The sequence below is a fragment of the Branchiostoma belcheri genome, unplaced genomic scaffold, assembly GCF_001625305.1.
Source record: "Branchiostoma belcheri isolate BF01 breed outbred unplaced genomic scaffold, Haploidv18h27 scaffold192, whole genome shotgun sequence".
NCBI classification, from domain to species: domain Eukaryota; kingdom Metazoa; phylum Chordata; class Leptocardii; order Amphioxiformes; family Branchiostomatidae; genus Branchiostoma; species Branchiostoma belcheri.
The window spans coordinates 330,137-342,068 of NW_017803402.1; the positions used below are offsets into that span (position 1 = coordinate 330,137).

The 11,932-nt window shown below is 39.8% G+C and overlaps 2 protein-coding genes across 4 annotated transcripts; both read left to right on the forward strand.

The window, feature by feature from the left end:
* Positions 1-5,138: 5,138 nt before the first annotated feature.
* LOC109468136 (piggyBac transposable element-derived protein 4-like) lies at positions 5,139-7,280 on the forward strand. Of its 3 annotated transcripts, none has more exons than XR_002140116.1 (3): positions 5,139-5,445; positions 6,046-6,086; positions 6,448-7,280. XR_002140116.1 is itself a non-coding variant. In XM_019766379.1 (3 exons), exons 1-3 carry the CDS (start codon positions 5,210-5,212, stop codon positions 6,670-6,672), a joined length of 363 nt encoding a protein of 120 aa, XP_019621938.1. In that variant the 5' UTR covers positions 5,139-5,209; the 3' UTR covers positions 6,673-7,280. The 3 variants fall into 3 exon arrangements, 2 of the variants coding, with proteins under 2 accessions (XP_019621938.1, XP_019621937.1); XM_019766379.1 differs by having other exon boundaries at positions 5,139-5,306; XM_019766378.1 differs by lacking the exon at positions 6,046-6,086 and having other exon boundaries at positions 5,139-5,306.
* A 3-nt stretch (positions 7,281-7,283) lies between these two features.
* On the forward strand, positions 7,284-8,102 carry LOC109468118 (piggyBac transposable element-derived protein 4-like). The gene has a single exon (XM_019766363.1). The coding sequence runs from the start codon at positions 7,284-7,286 to the stop codon at positions 8,100-8,102; it is 819 nt and encodes a 272-aa protein (XP_019621922.1).
* Positions 8,103-11,932: the final 3,830 nt, after the last annotated feature.

The window sequence follows — 11,932 nt, forward strand, 5'->3', positions numbered from 1 at the left end:
GGAAACACACCTAGATCACCTGTAAGTTACCTCATCACCTGGTCCCTTGTCCTGTTCCTAACAAAGTCGAATTAATTTTATTGTTTTTCCTACTACGCCAGCCTGTTGACCCTAGAGTAGCAGATAGAGAAGCTTGCCCTGGATGGTGCAAGGAAGTTGAGTGAGATCAAGCGTCACCTAAAGACGTATGTGCAGGATGAGCTGTTCCGAGGAGAACCTCCCCCCCCCCCCAATCACACGACGTCGATTCCACCCAACAGATCAAGACATAAGAAACATCCTGCTAAAGGCCAAGAAGCAGACCAGAAGTTCAGAAGATGATCAGGCTAATCTGCACGTAATATGCAATTCTCTACAAAATAGCATTGATATCTATATTCCCTTCTGTACACAAATTTCTACAAGTAGAACTTTACCTGCTTCAGGAAATAGAAGCCTGGCATGCCCCAATAACTGCAATATTTGTGTTTGGCACAAGTTCCAAACTGACAATGTCTTGTTTCATTCACAGATTTTGGCCACAAGATGGACCTCAGAGACGGACTGCCACATGAAGTACAGGGCCAGCTTGCATGACCTTTGCCCTTGATATTTGATCAATCGCCATGGTAACACGTTTGTAAAAAGTCAAACAACAACTCAAACAAAACGTGTCTTGGCTCTTAAAATTGGCCTTTAAAACAAAAGATTCAGAAAAAAGTGGCGAATTCAGGGCCCCCTCCGTTATATATATAATAAGTGTTGTATGCTTTTATTGTACAGTGTATGAGAAAAGAGGATACACGGCACTTGTGGACAAGCACGCAGCTGCCTCAATGGAGCATGCTTGTCGTGAGGTAAAACAGACTTCTTCCAGCAGAACAATGGAGAAGTATAGTTTACATACGTTTCAGTCTTGGATTTGTATTCACAGCTCTGGTCAACTATCAATTTTCACCCTTCTCATAGTGATCATGCATTGATCATGATATGTTACATGATCGGTATATATTACAATAGATAGGTAATGTTATGGCAGTTTGTTCTGAGGTGATGTCTTCAAAATTTCTTATTACACCGCAGTAGTAATCATGCTATCTATTTTAACAGGTCATAATAACAGATGCCAGGCACGATAGTGTGATGAACTGTGATCATACAACTGTCTCTGCCCTAGGGATGAGGTAAAACATGTGGCTAATACGTATTTTATTTGGTAGACTAATACAAAATGCACTTGTTTTGAACCATGAAGTTATTATTTTTTTGGTGGTGTTTTCACACTCGGTCTCTGCTTCAGTTTTCTTGTTGGGTGATATTACAAAGCTTTAGTTTGGATATGCAATTGTACTGTTCATCCTTTTTAAAGTAACTTCAAGGTGATCGCTATCTCTACCATTTCAAGGGCAATGAGAGGAGCACACAGGCACGAGAAGCCAAGGGCACATTGCGTGTGATGACTGATGAAAAAAAGGAAATAATTTTATCTTTGATAATCAACACTAGCTATAGAACCACCAATCATGCATATTCTGTTTCCTTGCCTTACTTTTCAACAGACAATGCCGTCTGTGTTTTGCTTGTTTGCGTGTTACCCAATAAGATGTCTAGATGTACCTAAGATACTAAATTAATTTTTTGATGTGTTAGGCTTGAAAATTGTTGAGGGAGCGCACGATAACCTCCAAGTGAACGACAAGCTTTATAAAGGGAAGGGGATGAAGAATTCAAACGATACATGGCATGGTAGGGAAAGAAATTTGAGCTGACATTTCTGATTATTTCTAAGTTATGCGCCTTTTTAGCTAGCTATAGGAGGAACAAATTCTCAGTACTAAGTACTAAGTCATTTTTCCCCAATAGCAACAAAGAAAGTTGCGAAAGATATGGGGAAGATAGCTACTAGGGCCCAAAGGAACATGGGGAAGACGGCTTCTCACATTCTGAAGAGAATTCAACAATTGATGTCATTAGGTGCATTCAGTGTATGTAGCCATGGTTTGAGCAAGATAATACTATGATAGGGCACCGAGAGTTTATTGAGATTGCTGTTTGAGATTGCTTTTTCATATACTTAAGTAGCTGATTACACGTACAGTGTGCACTCAATCATACATCATGAATCATCTGTGTGATACAGGGCAGGCTAACCGTGACTTCGTGATGTGTCATTTTGGCTCTAAAGAATTGCCATTAGAGAAATGTTCACAGTCAAGAACATCTACGGGAAGGGAAGCTACTCCTTTATTATGGGCCCGCCAGTAAGTTGCTAATTGAACAATTAACATCAACAAGAAGATAGCAGTGAATGAAAACAGAATAATTGCATTTACAATTTTTAAGTAAAAGTTTTCTTCTTGTTCTTCTTAACAAAAGTATAAGCAACAACATTGAGTACTGGAGTAAAGGTAGCAATATTTTTCCAAAGTTTTCGAACTTTTCAAGATGTATAATACTTATTTTCTAGCACAACATCAAGAAGCTAATTAACAACTTGTAGAAAAGTACACTTGCAGGAACAGCTAGGTGCTTTAAGACAAGAGGTAAAAACATACTGTGGACACACCAGAAAGAGGCGTACCACCACGACAAGACCAATGCCAGCTGCCGGGAACCCGTGACATCCTGTTAGATCATGACCACTTCCAGCTGACCCCAGTCGCGAGCATGAATAAGAAAATCTACATGTAAGTCAGCTAATAAGTTTAATGTACGACATTGCGAAATTAAGAGGAAGATTCATGAGAAGATTTCGACGATCATTCCTAAAAAGTTACGGCGTCACTCGCTGGCAAAATGTAACGAAACAAAATGGCACCCTTCCTTTCAAATTTGCTGCTGCTGTAACCTTAGTATGTTACTACGCATAACCTTGTTAATTAACAGATGAGAAGAATTTCTAGAAATCACATGGTGTAAATGTGAGTACATCCAGTTGATCAAGAAAGGCAAACCTCAACTATGTCTGTCATGTGTAACAAAGGTGACCAGCTTGAGAGAATTTGAGGGAGATCTTGAAAGTGCCATCGTGTCATTTCCAGTACATCAGTTTCGGGCTAGGTGGCAACAAAGAGAGATGGGGATATTTCTAGGACATCTGAAGATCAATGAAGCCATGATGGTAAGGGATTTTGCTGAGAACTATAATGCACTTTCCATGACAGCATTCTTCAATAACAACAGGTGGCAATACACCCTATGATGTTATATATTAGCGTGAAGAGGTTTCTTCAACACCAAATCTCTTCCTGATTGTCTTTAAAATAACTGTATTAGTATGTCAAGTTTCGTACATATCAACAGAATGCGATAGATACAGAGTAAGAATGGCATAACAGTGCACGATGTCATTGGCGCACCCTGATCTCGGAATAGCCACCTACACAAAGCTCACAACCCCCATTGACTGAAATATCTGTCAAATGTCTGTGAAATATCTAACATCCGTGTCCATAATATCACCAGGGTCCATAATATCGCCACCTTGAGAAATAGTGTGCTTTAAGATATTTTTACTGCAACATACTTTTGGTGTGCACTCCTGCACACCTCAAATGTACACACCCAGGGTGATATTACGGACACAGATGTCAGATCCACAAACCTAAGGTCTGACTTATAACGTGGCTGAACTGTTACATTTCTAATTCGTCAGGGGAGACCATATCGGGTTACAAGTGTACCTGCGCGGAAACCTGGCGGTGATCGTCGAAGCGCTCAAACAATTATAAATACTAACAAACAAAATCATAACTAAATCTGTGACAGAGAATACAATTATTGTTTGCGTTCTTCTATCAATAAGGATTTTTTTTTAATATTTACCAAGACAAGAAAACACTGCAACTTCAGGCTCTCACAGGCGTAATGTTGCAAGCCTGGCGTTATTTTATCGCTGTTTCCACGATAAACGCTCTGCAGAACTTCACTGGCTAGTGCCTCGGCTTCAGATATTCTCATTGAGGACACATCTTGCCGCTTCCACTGAAGCAAATCAACCTTTCTTCCTCATATATACCACCTCTCAGGACGAAGTTCCACGCTGTAAGCTTCTTTCCTAGAACAACATCACTATGGAATAAGCTACCACGTCCCATATGAGTATAACCTTAAACTTTTTAAGTCAACAAACATCTGCCCTTACTGTCTAGTACAGTAACCCAAAGCATTTGAGTCGCTTCCATGAGCCTTGTTTTGCATGTACTATGATTGGATGTGTAATTGTCACACAATGAAAGGCTAACATATGATCTTGCATGTGTACAACACAATTTTGAGACAAAAACGAATCAAATTAATGTACCAACTTCTGTTTGTAACCAGCTAACATGGTGCACAATACTTACCTTGTAGTCACATGATATGCATAATTATGGCACATATGACAAAGATATATTTGCTTTGAAATGATTTGTTTTTCGAAATCTGGCGATATAGCTATAGACAGCTTGTTATCTACATGTTTTGCTACTTGTGTTGATGTCGTAATATTTTGGTGACTATAATAAATGCAGCAGAAATTCGTACTTTCTTGTTTGTGTTTCTTTCGGAATTTAAACCCTGCTCCCATCCCAGGAGCACATTATATGATTTTCATACTATCAATGCAGAAACTTTCCAATATACAAGTCATCAATCCGATACATTTTAAAAGTAGCGGCTTGGTAATACGTAACTTTTGACAAAAACAAGTAAATATGCATCTCTGGAGCTGCGTCATGAATAGGATTTTCATCGTAATCATAGATATTAATGATATTCAAATAGCCAGCTTCAGACAATTAACTCCACCATTTTCGTAAGACCGATCCTCGATTGTTTGTCACACGCCATTTCGGATCAGCCACAGAACGAAGGCTGACACACCCTACAAGAACAACAGCAACCTGTGCCCGAGTTCCTGTCCAGAAAGTGGCAACTAATTTAAAAAAGCTCTTCTGACCAACGTAAAAGGTTTGTTTCTGTGGGAGGATAAATGATTAACCCTCTCGGTACGAGCTGCCCCGATCGTGGCTTTACCGCTCCGGTACTGGCCGCCACGATCGGGGCGCAGTTTGAATCTCGCGCCTTTACCAGCCTCCAATGCAAGCCTTTCCACGAATAAACCAATCAGAAGTCTTATAAGAAAAGAAAATTGACCAATCAGAACAAATTTCCCGCGTGTTCTGCAGTTTGAGAGGCCATTTTGTTGACTTTGTAGCGCTATTTTGCGCGAAGTTTCTGGGAGAATATGAGCGAATCCGACAACGGAAACGATGCCGACTTGCCTGGGGGATACACCAGCGAGGAGTCGGTGGGAGAGGGCTCTGAAGAAGAACACGAGCAAGGTAAATAAGCCGATGTTTTTGTGTCAAAATGAACAACACTAGGTCGACTAATAATTCATGACTTTTCGTCCTTCACGTTCAGTTTTTGCCGCTATACGCACTCTGCATATGAAGTCTTCCTACGAGAACATGTCCCGCGGTAGTTTTCCGTGTTTATCGCAGTACTTAGAAAAACTAAAACGGCGCTAGATGCAAGAAAATTGGTAGAGATGTTACTTGGTAGTGAATCTTTACATCGTGTGCGATTTGATAGCATATATAACCGCCTTGTATCGACGTTAGAAATGCCAATACATGGGGCACGGTCGTGGGGAGGGGGCACATGGTGGGCGCATGGGCGGGCGGAAGTCGGTCTTCTGACAGTTTGTTTATCAACAACGAAGAATGCGGAATTGTTTCACATTACTCACCTGTTTTCTTATGTTCTACATGTAGTTTCTATATATGTTGCCAGCTTTATATGATGTCCAGAATACTAGAACGATATATTTGTCAGATGTTGCAATTTTATTCTATTATCGGAAAAAAAATGTGTGAGGGTGGAAATTGTTGCAAAATTATTTGATAAAAATTGTATGAATACTACATGTATGATACTGCCTTGTTGTCTATAATTTCTCAGCTGTGAAAGTTTGCATTTGTAGTCTTCTGTTTTTTTGTGCTTTTTGTACATGGATTATGTAATTTTATTTTTTGGATATGTTATGTATTTATCTGTTTCTTTTGTTTTTGTTCAAAGCATACAGCCAGGGCTGCACATCTAGCCTCTGGCAATTATCGGTGTGTATTTTGCCATTGCTTTTGTATTTGTTGATCTACTGATGTGATTGGTTTTCAGTCTTATATATTTGATGTTTTGCCTGCATTATTATTTATTTGTGTATCTGTGTGCACTTGTATTTTTGCTCTGCTTGTGTACAATATAGGTTCGCAGAACTGTGTGTATGTTTCATATCTACGTACTATTCTTCTGACACTGTTTTGGATTTTTTTTATTATGACAGCTAGAAATTGTTAGACAACAAAACAATACCTTTTTCCCTTGCATTCTGCAATACTAAACTTGTTACATACATGTACTACTACAGCTATACATTTGAATTCAACTCCATTTGTGTTTTCTATTTTATTTTCTCCCCAGCATCCAACGATGATGGTGACAGCCATGACAGTGCTGATAGCAGTGATGAAGATGATCATGACGGCGGACCTGGAGACGTACGTGGTGTTTGGATGCCTGTCATGGAAGATGATCCTGGTCCAGCTCCTGTCCATTTCACTGCAATTCCAGGCGTCAAACATCCACCTGCCGGAAACGCCAGGCCTATCGAGTACTTCGACTTGTATTTCACCCCAGCGATCATAGACAGAATTGTCACCGAAACGAATCGGTATGCCCAGCAGTGGATTGATGCGAATAGGGATTATCTTGTTGAGAAGCCGCACTCTGTTGTCAATCAGTGGAGAAAGTTTGGAGGAACAACACCAGAAGAGATTCGTGCATTTGTAGGCCTTATTCTCAACATGGGACTGGTAACCAAGTCGACCTTGAAGGGCTACTGGGACGTTTCCAACCCAAACTTTGGGACATCGTGGTTCGTTGAGCATTTTTCCAGAGATCGCTTTCAGCTCCTAGTGAAGTTCCTTCATTTCAACAACAATGAAGAACAACCTCCCTGTGGTGATCCAGGCCATAAACTGCACAAGATCAAACCAATCATCGACCACTTCAACACAGAATTCCTCAACCACTACCATCCCAGTCAGAACATCTCAATAGATGAGTCCATGGTCGGGTTCAAAGGAAAGACCCCACATATAAGACAGTTCATGCCACAGAAGAGGCATGCACGGTTGGTATCAAGTTATGGTGCGTCTGCGACAGTCTGAATGGGTATACTTCCCACCTGGAGGTGTACAAAGGGAAAAGAGGCAGCACCTCCAGCTGATGACCGCGGCACAACATACCATCTTGTCATGAGGTTGTTGACGGCCTGTGGCTTTCTGAATAGGGGCCATCACTTAGGCATTGACAACTATTTCTCCTCACCAGAACTCTTCTTCGATCTCTATGACCGAGGGACAACGGCCACAGGAACTGTGCGAGCAAACCGCAAGGGGTTGCCAAAACAAGCCATCAAGAAAAAGTTGCGCAACAATGAGACGGCTGAGCGTCGCAAAGGCCCACTGTTGTGTGTTGTCTACAAGGACGGAAGTAAGAAGCCAATCTTACTCAGCACGGCTGTAGCAGGGGGGTTCCAACCTGTTGCTGTGAGAAGAGGTGAGCAGGTGCAGAAACCAAAGGTTGTGGTGAAGTATAACAACACAATGGGTGGTGTGGATCTCAGCGATGCAAGGCTTTACAAGTACTTGTCAGAGCGGAGAACACTGAAGTGGACTCTAAAGGTAGCGTTCTCAATCTTCGGAAGAGCTGTCCTAAACAGCTTCATCTTGTACCAGCTGAACACAACAGATGCACCCCAGCTTTGCAGGCTGCAGTACATGCACAGGGTGGTGCAAAGCCTTGCTGGGAACTACCACCCGCCCAAGGCAGTCGTGCGACGAAGGACCTTAGCGGAGATTCAAGCAGCCAACGAGAACTTCCGAGTGGCTCCTGCCCAGCACCCCCCAGGTCCTGCAGTGTTGGGTGTCAACCACAGGATGAGGAAGCTAGCTGTGGGGAAAAGACGCGACTGCGTTGGGGGGCATGACCGAAGGGTTCGTACCTCCTACGAATGCCTGGGCTGCAATGTTGGACTTTGTCCTGAGTGCTTTGCAGACTATCACAGAACCTAAGTAAACATCAAAAGAACATTCTGTTACTGTTAGTACAAATGTATTGGCACATGAAATGTTGATGTTGGACTGTGCTAAAGAATGTTATGCAGATTACCACAGAATTGTTGATGTTATATGTGCCCAGAATGTCTTGCAGACGACCACAGAACCTAAGTAAACATCAAAAGAACATTCTGTTACTGTTAGTACAATGTATTGGCACATGAAATGTTGATGTTGGACTGTGCCCAGAATTGAATTTTGAATAAATGTACAAGTTTCAATTTGAACATAGTCTTCCTAGTCATCTTTGTGAGAGCCGCAAAATACAAAACAAGGCGTTCCCATTGACATAGTCTAAAACTTGAATTTTATCTAGCACTGTAGCATACCTAGAAAAATTATCTAGTACCAAAGAACCTAAAGTAAACAACAAAACATCATTTTGTGACTATTTACAGATGAATTGTTGACTGATGTACAAGTTCCAATTTAAATGTTACAGATGTTTACTCCTGAGCAAAGTTTTTTTGTGATTGAAATTTTTGAGGGGGGATTTTGCGTCTGTGTCTGGGGTACTTCCATGACTCCCACTGCCTTCAAATTGATGATACAGTGTTGTTTTTACTTTTATTAGAAAGCTGAGACTGTGAGCTTTCCAAAAATATATAGTTTTCTTAGTCTAGTGTTTATATGAGAGCTGTAAAATACCAAACAAGGCGTTCCCATTGATACCGTCTAAAACTTGAATTTTATCTAGTACTGTACCATACCTGAAAAAATTTATCAAGTACCAAGAGGGTTAAGGTAAAATGCCGTGTAGGCAGTTTGCCACTGGCCCACGCCCATAGGTTAGGCTGGCAATCAGATTTTGATTCTCTGAGGAGATATGACGGGGGAAGGTTTGCTATTTTTACTAAAGACAATCAGGAAGATAGCTGTCGGAAAGTCAGGACGTCAGAAAATATTTTCATTAATTTCCATCTTAATATCTGCTTGGGAAAATGTTAGTTCCAACAGGGGCAACAGGGGCGCTGGGCTATGATTGTTTTATTTATATTGTTTTATTCATATTCATATTGTATTTTGGTGACGCGGTACTATTGGCAAAATGTGCGCTGAAATCAGGAACTACAGATAAGCCATCATGACTCTGCAAAGCCACAGTCTGTTTAATATGTTGTTAAGGCTTGATGTTTCAGTTTATTTATTTAACCAGAAGATACACTCAGGTTATTTGACCTGCTTTTCAGGTAGATCTGGGCACAATGAAAACGAAGAAACAATACAATGATAACAACACAGTACATAGCACATAATAGCCATACAGCAGTACAAATACAATATAATTACAATGAGTTTTTGAAGGCCGTTACAGTTTGGAGCTTACCCTGTTCTATCGTGAGCTGGTTCCACAGCACTGGACCATTTTGCCAACACAAAGCTTTCCAAAATGAACATGGCAACACATCTTATCGGTCTACACTTGCCAGGAGATTTTCTACAATTGTATTATTCAGTAGAGTGCACGTAACTAAAAAGTCCTATAATGGCTAATTTAATGAAATTTTAGAAATGATTGATATTCCCAACCTTTGTGTACTTTTTTCTACTTTTCTGATTAATTCTTTGTCTGGGAGTTCCAAATAGGGCCATAAGAAGGAGAACACAATATCCATATTCAAGCAGCACGTCTCAGACAATTAACAGGTGCATACAATAACAACTGGAAACAGGGGCCCCGCCGGGTAGTTTACGGGCTGTTTTCTGTATTTTTGGCCGCGGCTGTCAGAATCCTTTATGTGACGGGAATGCTTATTCTTCATTACCGGAAGTTATCATCAACACGGGTCCCAGCGACAAATCTAAAATATGCTGTACTCTAATGATGATATATGTATAAAAATTATATACATGGATATCCTTGCAGGGATTCGAACCCAGAACATTCAGATTCTAAGGCAACAATCCTATATAGTTAGCAGAAAACAAGGCGCAAAACAAATTCACACAGACATCTAGAGATGTTCTAAAATCATTGATTTTCTGAGGACACTCCAACCTAATTTTTTTGTTCTATGACATTTTAGAGGAAATTATGATTTACCAAGAGGCCAAAACAAAGTCATGGGTTGATTTGACCCCTCCCCTCAGAACTCGCGAACCTTATGTCGTATGACAACCAAATTTTTAGAGGATGGTGTACTAGTAATAATTTATCATATCTAAAATTTTGTCGTTATGATCTAATATGACGTCATGATGACGTCATTAATGTGCTTTTATTAGCCAAAACCTCTAGATAGGTTATTCCCTGAAAACTAATTGGTATACAACGTAACTTACCAAAAGTGTTTATGACAGATTATTAGGGTGTACTAAGTCTTATGTTGCCCAAAGCAACGCCGGTGACGTCATAAAATGACTCCATACATATTTAAGCTATCCGCCATCTTGGATCACCAATCTTGAATTTTCAAAATTTTTTTTTTTCATGATAAAGCCAAAAATATATTGTGAACAGAATAAAGACCTTCATATAAACCTTTTTTTGAAAAAGAAATGGAAGCATTGATGAAAGTTTAACCCTACCTAGACCGGGGGGGGGGCTAAAAGTGCCCGCGGCAACTTTGATGTCACCTAGCGTCTGAACGGCTGGCCGTAGAACGGCCAAACTTGGTGACTTTTCCTAGAATATTGTTGGCAACAATTCTCTATCATTGGAATAAGATAATAATTTTTGTGTTGCCATGGCAACGGGTTTCTGACAGGCATTTTTTTCTAAATTTAGTACTTTTTGTTTCAACAATAGAATTTTATGGGTTTTATGTCAAGTTACTCATGGTTTCTAATATTAATAACATCCCATATAATTTTATGTAAATTTTATCATTAAATATGCATAATTTATGCTAATTTGATGACGTCATTGGCCAAAATCCATGATGGCGGACCATATCATTAGAACAGGTATATACAGGTTATTTTCATTAAAATTTCATCACTACTTCCATTTCTTTTTCCAAAAAAGGTTTAAATGAAGGTCTTTAGTATGTTTACAATGTATTTTAGGCTTTATCATGAAAAAAAAATATTTTTGAAAATTCAAGATTGATGATCCAAGATGGCGGATATCTTATATATGCATGACGTCATTTTATGACGTCACCGGTGTTGCTATGGGCAACATTAGACTTAGTACACCATTATATTCTGTCATAAATACTCTTGGTACAGTTATGTTGAATACCATTTAGTTTTCAGGGAAAAACCTATTTAGACGGTTTTGGCCAATAAAATCACATTAATGACGTCATAATGACGTCATATTACGTCATAACGACATAAAAAATTGTAGATAAGATAAATTTTTACTAGTACACCATTCTCTGAAAATTTGGTGGGCATACGACATACCGTTCGCGAGTTCTTAGGGGGGGGTCAAAAGAGCCCCCCCCCGGTCCCCCCATGTCAAAAAAAGCCCGTTCTAGGTAGGGTTAAGGAAAATAACCTGTATATACCTCTTGTAATGATATGGTCCGCCATCTTGGATGTTGGCCAATAATGTCATAAAATTAGCATAAATTTATGCATATGTAATGGTGAAATTAACATAAAATTATATGGGATGTTATTAATATTGGAAACCATGTGTAACTTGACATGAAACCCATAAAATTCTATTGTTGAAACCAAAATTACTAAATTTAGCAAAAAATGCCTGTCAGAAACCCGTTGCCATGGCAACACAAAAATTAATATCTTATTCTATTCCATGGATAGAGAATTGTTGCCAACAATATTCTAGGTGACATCAAAGTTGGCGCGGGCACTTTTAGCCCCCCCCC

Bases quoted from the DNA above. Each gene is read 5' to 3' on its own strand.
- LOC109468136 (XM_019766378.1), top strand. From the start codon at position 5,210: ATGAGCGAATCCGACAACGGAAACGATGCCGACTTGCCTGGGGGATAC. The intron at 5,307-6,447 runs GTAAATAAGCCG...TTTTCTCCCCAG, and splicing joins TGAAGAAGAACACGAGCAAG to CATCCAACGATGATGGTGAC.
- LOC109468118 (XM_019766363.1), top strand. From the start codon at position 7,284: ATGAGGTTGTTGACGGCCTGTGGCTTTCTGAATAGGGGCCATCACTTA.